The sequence below is a fragment of the Oryctolagus cuniculus genome, chromosome 3 (genome assembly GCF_051225735.1).
Source record: "Oryctolagus cuniculus isolate XC-2025 breed Fujian yellow rabbit chromosome 3, ASM5122573v1, whole genome shotgun sequence".
Taxonomy (NCBI): domain Eukaryota; kingdom Metazoa; phylum Chordata; class Mammalia; order Lagomorpha; family Leporidae; genus Oryctolagus; species Oryctolagus cuniculus.
In genome coordinates this window covers 121,356,188-121,368,823 of record NC_142869.1, presented here as the reverse complement: position 1 = coordinate 121,368,823, position 12,636 = coordinate 121,356,188, and the positions used below count along the sequence as shown (strand labels likewise).

The following is a 12,636-nucleotide window of genomic DNA, read 5'->3' as shown; positions in this document are numbered from 1 at the left end:
AGGTCTTCCATCCACTGGTTCATTCCCCAATTGGCTGCAACAGCCAGGGCTGCGTCGATCTGAAGTCAGGAGCCAGGAGCTTCTTCCGGGTCTCCCACATGGGTTCAGGGGCCCAAATGACGTGGGCCATCTTCCACTATTTTCCCAGGCCATTGCAGAGAACTGGATAGGAAGTAGAGCAGCTGGGTCTCGAACTGGCACCCATACGGGATGCCAGCACTGCAGGTGACAGCTTTACCCGCTACACCACAGCGCTGGCCCCAAACTGAGTAATTTCTAAAAATATTTATGTACTGGGGCAAGCACTGTGGTGTGGAAAGTAACGTTATCAACTGTGGCGCCAACAACCCATATGGACACCAGTTCAAGTCCTGGTTGCTCCACTTCTGATCCAGCTCTCTGTTAATGTGTCTGGGAAAGCAGCAAAAGATGGCTCAAATGCTTGGGGCCCTGCACCCACGTGGGTGCGTAGGAGACCCAGAAGAAGCTCCAGGTCTGGCCACTGTGATCACTTGGGGAGTGAACCAGCAGATGCAAGACCTCTCTCTGTCCTTCCCTCTGTCTTTCAAATAAATAAATAAATCTCTAGGAAAAAAACACCAAGATTTACTACTACTCAGTATTAAACAAAAACAGCTTTTAAGATTACATTTGCTTTGTTTCTGCCTACATTATATACATTGTAACAGTTCAAAATGAGGCTGGCTCCTGAGAGAAACACTGGTAGGTGGGAATCCCATGGCTTTGTCACAGCTGGTGTTTGTTCTGACACTGCCCAGTAAGACATTATTTGAGGGAAAGTCTGGTCACATAGCAAAGGCCTCTCCCATTTCCTGAAAGCCGGCCCTGTGAGAACCTACGTCCCTGTGACTTCAGCAACCACTTCATCCCCACTTCTCTACACTGTCTGTGACTATGTACCTCCTCACTCTCCCCGGGGTTAAAGACCTCCACAGCAGGGTCTCCACACATCCTAACTACCCTAGGTCTCGCGCCGGCAACCATACCTCCGAGTGACGCTCCACACTTCCTGTGTCTGATCCGGAGTGCGGCTCATTCACGTCGTCTTCACCGTCTGACCCTGAGTCCCGCTCGTCCTGTACCGGGGTAGCGCCACCGTCATCTGCTTAAAAATACAAGGAAAACACCCACTTAAAGTCAAGGCGGCTGAAAGGAACGCGCCATCAAGAACCACTGAAGCCACCAGGTACCAGGATCAACACAACGCTCAGGCGCCAGGTGCGGCGTGGCGTGTGCAGCCACAGACATCCGTCAGGAAAGGGAGATGACGATTAAGCAGCATCACTAGAGACCAAGCCAGCGACTTGGAGGTAACAGTGTACTGTTCAGTTTCAACTCCGCATTAAAAATCGGGGAAGAAAACCGGAGTCTTTCTCTCCACAGCCCTTAAGCACCCTGTCATCTACTAAACCATTTCCCAACTGATTTTTCTTCACGTGGCTCCTCCTCCTCTTGAATGAAAAGTGCCTCAAGAGCAGAGACCCTGGTTCACTGCTGAATCCCTGCTACCACAGATCACAGTATCTGCTTCCGAAGGAACCAGTCCAGCAATAAGAAGCCTATACTGTACCAGCGCAAAATGACAAACACACGTGCGGTCCAACTTTAACCTGTCCGTTCCAAATACCAAGTAAAACTCTACTGAGAAGAATTCAGGGAGGGTACAGGCAGAGATGTGGCCTAACACCAGTAACAGGTTTTCACAAAGGAAGCACTCGTCTATGGGAAACCCAAAAACTTGAGTCAGGATAGAATCTAGCTAGCCAAGGGTAAAGTTTATATACTCACAACACACACACACACACACACACACACAAAGCTAAAAGAATGGGGGTCAATGGGGTAACTGCTATTATCGTTGTCACTTCTTTAACACTTAACCTACATACACGTTTCATGTATTATTTTTTGTAAGTGTATTTAAAACACTCCTGATTGGGGGGGAGGGGCAAACACGGTTTTGGAAACAGGAGGAAAATGTCGTAAATAAACCGGCGGTGCACACCTGGAGAAGCATCTGCGGCCGTGACTGTCCGCGGTCATGTGCGTCCCGAAGGGGACCTCACAATTATCTGAACAGTTTTGATCCGGAAGGCCCCAACAGAACAGCTCACAGGGGCAGAGCAAACCTAACGTGCTTTCCTCCCGCTTCCCTGCATCTTAGCTGGATGCCTTGCACGGCGCTGACGGACAGGGATCCAGCATTAAATAAACGGGGAGCCGCGGGGAGCAAGCCGGTACGGAGCCCGCAGAGCTATCTCAGGGAGAAGGCAAGGCGCAAAGACCCCCCGGAAGCGCCAGACGTGCCCGCCTGGCGGGTCTTGCGAGCTCTCACCGGGAACACCAGGGCTGCGGGCGAGATTCGAGCAGCCACACCGTGAAGTGTCCCCACCGACAGCTCCCTCGGACTCTCAAAAAGTTCCCGACTCCCGAAAAAGTCCCGTTAACAAGAGACCGCTCCTGCCCCAGCACTGTGGAAGCAGCTTCCCAACCTCAGCGAAACGCCTCTGCCAGGGCCCCAGTCCCTTCTCCGAGGTTCCAACGCGGGGTGCTGGCGGGCTCTGCCCGCACCGCCTGGAGGTCCGCCCCCGCCTCCGGCCGGCTCCCAAGGGGGAACCCTCCCGAGCGCCGGCCTCCCCTCCCCCGCCGCAGGGCCAGACCGAGCCCGCCGGGCAACCGCTCCGCCCCTTAGGCCAGTCCCCGCGTCCCCCGTCCCACCTGACTGGTCACCGCTATAATATTCCGAGTCCATGGCAGGCGGGCTCTCAGCGGGGAGTGTCCGCACCCCGCGCCGCCCCCGTCACCTCCTTCCCGGCGGTGTGAACCCCCCCGATGGCGCGGCCCGGTGCTCAGAAGCTCCCGAACGACTGGAGACTTTGGAGGGTGCCGGAAATGAGAAAGCGGCGGCCGCAGAGGTGAACGCTTCAACCTGGACACTCCGACTGAAAAGGCCGTACCCGGGAGTCGGGCAGGCGTGCGGGCCGGCGCTCTACTTCCCAGAACCGCCTCTGGGGCCAAAATGGCGTCTGCCCGCGACCCTCAAAGGAACGCAATGCGCAGGCGCGGTCACCTTCCAACGGGCCAATGGAAAGACTCAAAGGTAATGACGCACGGCGCGGCCTGAAAGGAGACTCCTGGGAAAATGAGGCGGGCGCTCCGGCTTCAGTTAAATATTATCCTCAAGAGCAACTGCTTTGTCTTACATGGAAATGATAGCATTACTCGCTTGGTCCTGTGTCTGAGCCTTGTTTGAGGAGCTTTTGAGCTGCTTTTCTGAATAATGAAGTCCTGCTAAAATGACAATTTTCGTCATTCGGCTAAAGAACTACTATTCCCATCATGCAGCGAGGCGTTCGATTCCCGCCCGTAGTACGAAAGGGAGGTGGCGCGTTGCTCTCTGGGACTTGAAGTTGGACGCCTTGGAAACCGGTCTGCGTTCCCAGCGTTACCAGAAGCGCAGCTTCCAAGGCATCCTGCTTGGTTTCTTTTTGAAACAGCTTGATTTCCACTCTAAGAAGCTCTTTGTCCCACAATAAGTAGCATCCACTGATCTTTACGTCCGGGAGGGTCTACTTATGAAAACTTGACGGTGACTCAAGTTCACCTGCACCCTCTGCCCTGGGAAAACAGCAGCGAGGCAAGAAACTGCCTCACCTGTGTATAGGGTGGCTACCTGTACAGAACCGCCCACCTCCATAGGACTTAGCTAAAATTCACCCCAGGGATCCCCTGCTTAACCTGCGACAAGGCCAAAGACCTTTCTCCTAGCGTCTGAACCTGTCGATGAGGCCAGACAACAGGCCCTCACAGATTCCGCCATCATGGTCTCAAGAACTCTCCTCCCGCGACCCCCGACGATGAACCGGACACAGAGATGAACATTCTGTTCACGTGACTGAAACTCTTCCTGACTGCAAACAGTTGTAACTATCAGTCCTTCCACTGTCCTCCCTTATCAAAGTCGGAGGGGAAAACCATCTTATCAAGATGTTCTGATCCTGTCTGGGATGCCATCCCTATTACAGTAATCTGAATAAAGCCCATTCCCTTCTTTGCTGGTTTATCGACTCAGACAAGAAGGAGAGCATTCTTGCCTTTTGCTTTTGTAGAGAGGCCAGTGGGGATGTAAGCATAGACTTGCAGAAATAGGGCCTTGTGCTATGTCTACAGATATATGACACTTTGCTGGCAAGGCCTTGAGAATCACAAGAGCCCAGAAGTCCAGGAAGAGGTTCAGTGAGCAGGAACCCAGTGCACATCCTGTCTGTAAGGACCTTTTAGTTTCATGGCAATGGCCCTGAAAGTGATTGGGCTTTAGATGGTACAAGGCAAGAGCAGGAAGGTAGTTCCTGAATTTTAATGGATGAACTAACTGTGCTGGCAGCTTGGAGGATGGACAGAAAGACTGAACACACAGCACTGTACTGAACCCCCAGAAAGCCACAAGGAAGCATCCGATCTAGTTTTTGCACATGGGAAGTCAATAACTTAGAAAAGACTAGACCTTTCAGGTAAGTATAGAGCCTTAATTACAGCTGCGTGCTTGTCAATGTAAACACGCTTCAGAGAATTCCTCAGAGCCCTGCGCACCAGACGGCTGTCCCTCAGGGGAAACTGTGGAGCAGCACAGATGTGGCTCTCTGAGTCCAGGTTGCCTTGTATTCTGAAGACTCTGCACTCCAGCCCCAACACACCTGGCCCACGGTGATGCAGTCCTCAACAGAAAGCCTGTTTTCACCAGGGCAGAGAAGAAGACAACGGACCACCCTTGAGAGGCATGAATGCCTGTCTTGTGGGAGTGGATTAGGTCTCTGGGTACTGAATTAGTATTTGTGAGAATGGATTTGTTAAAAGCAAGCCGGGGGGCTGGTGTGGTGGAGCAGCAGTTTGGCCCCAGCTACTCTGCTTCTGATCTAGCTCCTTCGAAAAGCAGCAGCAGGTGGCCCCTGCCACCCACATGGGAGACCTGAATGGAATTCCAGCTCCTAACTTCAACCTGTGTCAGACCTGGATGTGTGGCCATTTGGGAACAGAACCAGTGAATGAAAGATTCTCTCTCTCTCTCTCTCTCTCTCTCTCTCTCTCTCTCTCTTTCTGCCTTTCAAATAAATAAATCTAAAATAGGGCAAGCCTGGCACCTCCCCAAATTCCTCTTCCACTGGCACCACTCTTGTACATGCACCTGCCATCCACTGTGTTAGGACACAGCACAAGGCCCTTGCCCTATGTGGCTTCCCGATCTTCAACTTTTCAGCCTCCAAAACTGTGAGCCAAAAATAAATCTCTTTTCTTTATGCAATGTGCAGTCTCGAGTATTTTGCTGTAGTAACATAAAACAGACTACAATAAACCCATTATGATGGTTTAAGCAGTGTCTTCCAGGTGCTTTTCTCTTTCCAAATTCTGTTCTGTAGAAGTGAATCACCAAGTCCGGCCCACAAAGAAGTGTGAAATCCTCTGACAACAGTCAAGTGGGGCTGAAACTGTGCCGTAGCGGGTAAAGCCACTGCCTGCAGTGCCACCATCAGCACCATATGGGTGCTGATTCAAGACCCAGCTGCTCCACTTCTGATCCAGCTCTCTGCTGTGGCCTGGGAAAGCTGTGGAATATGGCCCAAGTCCTTGGGCCCCTGCACCTGCGTGGGAGATCTGGAGGACGATCCTGGCTCCTGGATTCAGATCCACACAGCTAGGGACTAGGGATGCCCACATTCCATTTAGGAGTGCCTGGTTCAAGTCTCAGCCCTGCACCTGATTCCTTCCTCCTGCTGTTGCTCACCCTGGGAGGCAGCAGTGACGGCTCGAGTACTCAGATCCCCTGCCACCTCTCCAGGAGACTTGATAAGAGTTCTTGGCTCCTGGCTTCAGCCTGATCCGGACTTGGCTGTTGTGGGCATTTGAGGAGTGGATTAGTGGCTGGGAGGTTCCTTTCTCTCTCTCTCTCTCTCTCTCTCACTCTGGGTGTGTCACTCTGCCTTTCAAAAATAAATCAATAAATAGAACTAAAGAAAAAACAAACAGTGGGGCCAGCGCTGTGGTATAGCAGGTTAATGCCCTGGCCTGAAGCGCCAGCATCCCATATGAGCACTGGTTTTAGTCCCGGCTGCTCCATCTCCGATCCAGCTCCCTGCTATGGCCTGGGAAGGCAGTGGAAGATGGCCCAAGTCCTTGGGCCCCTGCACCCTTGTGGGAGACCAGGAAGAAGCTCCTGGCTCCTGGCTCCAGATTGGTCCAGCTCCGGCCATTGCAGCCATTTGGGGAGTGAACCAGCGGATGGAAGATCTCTCCCTCTCTCCTTTCTGCCTCTGCCTCTCTGTAACTCTGCCTTTCAAATAAATAAATAAATCTCTTAAAAATTTCATGGAAAATTCGTGTTCTAAGTCCATTCTTTCCAGAGCTTTTTTTGAAGTTCCTCCTGTGTGTTTCTGTGTGTGTGTAAATGTATTTAGTTCTCATAGCAACTCTGTGAGATAAATGTGACTGTTAGGACCTATTTATAAATGCTCAAGTTGAAGTGCAGACAGGGGAGGCAACTTGTCCAAGGTCATACAGTGAGTAAATAACAGACGCAGACGTCAAATAAACTTAAATAATGAGCGAGTTTCCACTAATGACACCAATCCTAACCAAGGTTGTTTCAGAAACGTCAGCTTTCTGTTCAGAGAAACCGCTGCCCCTTCATGGGCAGGGAGCAGCAGTGACAGTCCCTCGTGCTCTGGAATCTGAGAACAGCTTGGTGTGGAGGAGCTGTTCCCTAGGCCTTCGAGCAGGGTGGCTGCAGGCCAGACAGGAGCCAGCTGTGCAGGGCAGGGCAGGGCAGGGCAGGATTTGTTCTTGGTGCTGAGATGTGTTATCTAGAGTCCTACAACAGTGTGAAGCAGGTCATGGAGAATGTCACTGTTTCTTTAAGTTGCTTTTGAAAAAAAAAAAAAACTTTTATTTCTGCATAGTTCCTGCAATTGGAGATTACCCTTCCACTGCTGCTTCCCCTAAATCCACTCTTAATGTCGCTATCTTCCCAGCTTTGCAGTTCCTGGTCAACCCAGCCACAAGAATGTGAACTGTCTTCAAATAGACCATTAGAGCCCAAAGGAACTCCCGCCTGACCTGGTAGTTCTGGCGCTGCCCAGTGGGTGTTTACTGAACCCAGCTCCTCTGCCACAAAGCACTGTGGGCAGCTGGAGGCTGGGAAGATGGACACATAATCCCCATGCTCAGATGTTCACACAAACACAGGGCACATGGAAGTGGTTTCTCAAGGAACCCTCCGCTTACGGTTTGTTTTTTCTATTTTTTTAAGATTTATTTATTTTTATTTGAAAGGCAGAGTTACACAGATAGAGGAGAGAGAGAAAGAGAGAGAGAGAGAGAGGTCTTCCATTTGATGGTTCACTCCCCAAATGGCTGCAACGGCCGGAGCTGCACTGATCCAAAGTCAGGTACCAGGAGTTTCTTCCTGGTCTCCCACAAGGGTGCAGGGGCCCAAGGACTTGGGCCATCTTCCACTGCCTTCCCAGGCCATAGCAGGGAGCTGGATCGGAGGTGGAGCAGCCGGGACTAAAACCAGTGCTCATATGGGATGCTGGCGCTTCAGGCCAGGGCGTTAACCTGCTATACCACAGAGCTGGCCCCACTGTTTGTTTTTTCTTTAGTTCTATTTATTGATTTATTTTTGAAAGGCAGAGTGACACACCCAGAGTGAGAGAGAGAGAGAGAGAGAGAGAGAGAGAGAGAGAAAGGAACCTCCCAGCCACTAATCCACTCCTCAAATGCCCACAACAGCCAAGTCCGGATCAGGCTGAAGCCAGGAGCCAAGAACTCTTATCAAGTCTCCTGGAGAGGTGGCAGGGGATCTGAGTACTCGAGCCGTCACTGCTGCCTCCCAGGGTGTGCAACAGCAGGAGGAAGGAATCAGGTGCAGGGCTGAGACTTGAACCAGGCACTCCTAAATGGAATGTGGGCATCCCTAGTCCCTAGCAGTGGCTTCCCCACAATTCCCACCTCACTTGACTGTTTTTCCCCAGATGGCCACAGTTGCCAGAACTGTGCCGATCTGAAACCAGGAGCCAGAATTGTCCTCCAGGTCTCCCATGCAGGTGCAGGGGCCCAAGGACTTGGGCCATATTCCACAGCTTTCCCAGGCCACAGCAGAGAGCTGGATCAGAAGTGGAGCAGCCGGGACTCGAACTGAGTCCCGGCGTCCATGTGGGATGTTGTACTGCAGGCAGTGGCTTTACCTGCTATGCCACAGTGCCGGCCCCTCCATGAATTTTTTTTAAGCCCTCTCATATATTCATAAGCAGCATAAATGAAATTCCTGGAATTTATACTATGTATGTTACTTCTGATCATTTTAATCTTTTTATTTTTACATTTTTATTTACTTTGAGAGAGAGTTCTCCCATTTGCTGGTTCACAACCCAAAAAGCCTACAAACAGCCAGGGCTGAGCTAGGCCAAAGCTTGGAACTTGGAACTCAATCTAGAATTCCAACGTGGGTGTTAGGAACCCAAGTACACCTGAGCTGTTATCTGCTGCCTCCCACAGTGCATGTTAGCAGGAAACTGGAATTAGGAGCAGCGAAGTCAGGACTTGAACCCAGGCCCTCTGATATGGGATGTGGGCATCTCAAGAGGTGTCTTCACCACCAGGCCAAACACCCACCCCAATCATTACGATTAGTATTAGACACTGTGGGGAATATAATTTTTAAAGATTTATTTATTTGAAAGTCAAAGTTACACAGAGAGAAAGGAGAGGCAGAGAGAGAGGTCTTCCATCTGCTGGTTCACTCCCCAATTGGCCGCAATGGCCAGAGCTGTGCCGATCCGAAGCCAGGAGCCAGGAGCTTCTTCCTGGTCTCCCACGTAGGTGCAAAGGCCCAAGGACTTGGGCCATTTTCCACTGCTTTCCCAGACCATAGCAGAGAGCTGGATTGGAAGTGGAGCAGCCGAGACTCGAACCGGTGCCCACATGGGATGCCAGCATCATAGGTAGCGGCTTTACCCACTACGCCACAGCACTGGCCCCTGTGGAGAATATTTTAAAAATCTAACACACGATTTCTGTGCTGGTCTGTTTTCCATGGCATAACAAAATAATGGAAGCCGGCTACTTCCTAAGGGAAGAGGTTTATTTAGCTCTCAGTTTGGAAGGTTCTGGGGCCTGGCACCAGCAGCGGCTCAGCTCTGCAAAGGCCACATAGTTGGTGGCATCACAGTCAGCACAGACGGAAGAAATCGAGAGCGTGGTGACACAGGAGGCCAGAGAGTGTCGGAGGGGGCCAGTTGTGTGGGTTTGTAACAACCTTCTCTGGAGAACTAATTCAGATCCCAGGACGATGACCTTAATCCCTTCCAAGAGCAGCACCTGCCAAGACCTAATGACCTCCTACAAGGCCCCGCCTCTTAAAGGTCCCACCACACTGGGGACCAAGCTTTCGACTCACGAACCCTTGGAGGGAAAACCACATCTAAACCGTAGCCGAGTCCTGTCTTGACATGCTTATAATCCAATCCACCCAGAAGTCCCACTTTGAAAAAGGTACACACCAAGAGACAGATTGTGTGATGTGGGCAAGAAGTGGTGTGGGAAGGAAAAGGAGGGTGAGGCTAGAGGGAGCTATAGCAGCCATGGCACACTCCTGGGGCAGGAGTGTTTGGGCTGGTATGCAAAGAACAAAGGCAGATGCAGAGAGGAGAGGGATCATGTTTAATCCTGGGAGGTTAATTACCCACAGTATAACCACATTGTTGTTATAGCGGTAACAACAGATTTTAATAACTTGCCACAAGTAAAGTTTATTTTTTTAAAAGAGCCATTTATTTATTTGAAAGGCGGAGCTACCGGGTTATGGGAGAGAAAAGGAGAAAGAGAGAGGGAGAGAGAGATCTTCCATCTGCTGGTTCACCCCCCAAAATGGCTGCAATGGCCAGGGCTGAGCCGGGCTGAAGCCAGGAGTCAGGAGCTTCTTCCAGATCTTTCACATGGATACAGTAGCTCAAGGACTTGGACCATCCTCCGCTGCTTCCCCAAGTGCATTAACAAGGAGCTGGATGGAAGTGAAGCAGCCAGGACTCGAACTCAGAGGGAGGAGATAGGCACCCATAGGGAGTGCTGGCGCCATGTGTGCACAGCAGCGCTGGCCCCAAAAGCTGATTTCTTGCTTTATCAATGGGTAATGGGCTCAGCCACTGAAGGTGACACTCTGCTCCCTGCAGTCATTCAGGGACTTTCCATATTTCCCAGGCCCTTTCCATATTGTGGCTCTGCTGTTGTTGAAGGCCTCAGAATCCACTGCTGGCTCCTCTGCATGGCGCCGGTAGGTGGGAGAAGAGAGAGGGTACAGGGTGGCACAGGAGTGGTGATGAGTCTGCCCTGGAAGTGGAGGGCTTCACCACACACCCTTGGTCTGTGGCCACTGCTAGCTGAGAATCAGGCTGGGAAGAGCATCCCAGCTGTGGAACCAGGAGGGAGAGAAGAGTGATCTTGGTACACACTCCGGGCAGAGCAAAGAAATCCGTCCCAACTCATCTTCTGGAAATGAAGCTCTGAGCCTGTCACCCTCAGCCTTTTCCAAGAGCTACACCAGTGTTGTTCTCTTTGTCACAATCGGCATCAGTCACATCATTCACGCGGTTTATTGAGCTGCCACCTAACCAAGTTTTGCTTTCTGTTCATTCTCCAGGGCAATAAGATTAGTCACCAGGGTGCTGTTAACCCTAGTCACAGGCCAGGGCCCCCTGTTTATGACTGTCAGGCTGGGTCCAAAGCCCAGGGCCCAAGACTGAGATTGCTTTATCAGATGACCCTTGGTTTTCCCAGACAAAAAGTAACCCCTTCTTCCTGTGTCCCTCCTTTGCCTCCTGCTGCCAGGGCCAGGCCTTGTGGAAGAGTTTATGATGACAAGGCCCCATCCATGAGAAAGGAGTCCTTTCCCCGAAGCTGACACCGTGGACACCGGCATGGCCCATCAGGACTTTGGTTCGAGGTCCGCCCAGTCTAGGAATGGCTCTGTCACAGTTGCTGATGCAGGATGAAGTCCCCAGCTCTCCTGATGACACAGTCCATCCCTTGCTGTGTTAGAACTGAGACCTTCTAGAAAGCTCTGGTCCAACAGTCCTTGCCTATCTCCTCCCTCTGAGACAAAGATTATTGTCATTCAAGGATCTTCATGGCCAGGGTCACCCCTCCTGGGAAGCCATGTCTCCCATCTCCCTGCACTTGGGCCTATGGACTACCCATAGGTTCCCGACTAGGGGTGATTTTGTCCTTGAAGGGGGACACTTAGCAAAAACATCTGGAGACATCTTGATTTGTCACCACTGGATGGGGGTGGGCGGTGGGGCAGGGGAGGGCACCTAATGGCAGAGGCTGGAAATCCTGCTAAACATCCTACAATGCACAGGGCAGCCCCTTCCAGCCCCACCCCCCAACAACAACGACAAATCATTCAATCCTGATATCAATAGGGCCAGGATTGGGAAGCCCTAAATGCCATGGGTAGCATGTGGCTTAAACCTTTGTACTGGGTACAACTGTGCTTCCAGGGAAGCATTTGTTTATTTGTTTGTAGGTATTTATTTGAGAGGGAGAGAGAGAGAAAGAGAAAGAGAGATATCTTCCATCCAATGGTTCACTCCCTAAATGACTGCAATGGCTGGGGTTGGGCCAGCCCAAAGCCAGGAGCCTCGAACTCCATCAGGGTCTCCCACATGGGTGCAGGGGCCCAAGGAGTTGGGCTGTCTTCTGCTGCTTTCCCAGGCACATTAGCGGGGAGCTGGGTTAGAAGTGGAAGGTGGAAGGGCCAGGACATGCAAATTGGAGAAACCTCGTCTCTGAAAATCTGTAAAGCTAGGGTGCCAATTCCGTCGTGGGGGTGGGGAGGAGGAAGTCAAGTTCATTTGGGGCTGGTATGATGTCACCCAAGGCAGTAAGCACAGGCCCTGGGGCAGGCAGACTTTGGCTCAAGTCTTATTGCTGCCACTTTGGACCGGTGACAAAAGTGTCTTCATCTTCGTGGTCTTCACTTCTTACTATGATATGCGGCTAAGCAGCCCGCACTTACAAACTTTTTGATGAGGGTGGAGTGCAAACGAGAACACATGGAGAACACACCCATTAACTGCTGGCTCTCTTTTGAGATTTCATATGTTCAAAAGACTGCTTTGGTCCCAGAGCTTGGAGCTGGTGGCTGTGCTAGTTTGTAAGGTTAATGGATAACACGGCTGCTGTAGGCTGGCCCTGGGAGGCAGCACCACTCTGAAGCAAGGGACTTGAGGTTGCTGGAGGATGAGTTGGCAGAGAAATACTAACTGTAGGGGCCGGCGCTGTGGGGCAATAGGTTAATCCCCTGCCTGCGGTGCCGGCTTCCCATATGGGCACCAGCTCTAGTGCCTGTTGCTCCTCTTCTCATCCAGCTCTCTGCTGTGGCCTGGGAAAGCAGTAGAAGATGGCCCAAGTCCTTGGGCCCCTGCACCCACATGGGAGACCCAGAAGAAGCTCCTGGTTCCTGGCTTTGGATCAGCACAACTCTGGCCTTTGCAGTCAGTTGGGGAGTGAACCAGCGGATGGAAGACCTTTCTTTCTGTCTATCCCTCTCTCTGTCTGTAACTC

At 51.6% G+C, this 12,636-nt stretch overlaps 1 protein-coding gene across 9 annotated transcripts in view; it reads right to left on the bottom strand.

Annotated features, from left to right (window-relative positions):
* IWS1 (interacts with SUPT6H, CTD assembly factor 1) overlaps positions 1-3,031 on the bottom strand; it is a 33,893-nt gene extending 30,862 nt beyond the window's left edge. For 4 of the 9 annotated variants that reach the window (XR_016230880.1, XR_016230879.1, XM_070071048.2 and 1 more), the window contains exons 1-2: positions 2,740-3,031; positions 1,008-1,126 (exon numbers count right to left, since the gene is read on the bottom strand). Coding sequence is in view for 4 of the 9 variants with exons in the window: in XM_070071048.2 (XP_069927149.1) it covers positions 1,008-1,126; positions 2,740-2,773 (153 nt within the window). In the remaining 5 variants the exon portion in view is untranslated. The other 5 variants (XM_051849646.3, XM_008258431.5, XM_089328378.1 and 2 more) reach the window with 3 other exon arrangements.
* Between the last annotated feature and the right edge of the window lie 9,605 nt (positions 3,032-12,636).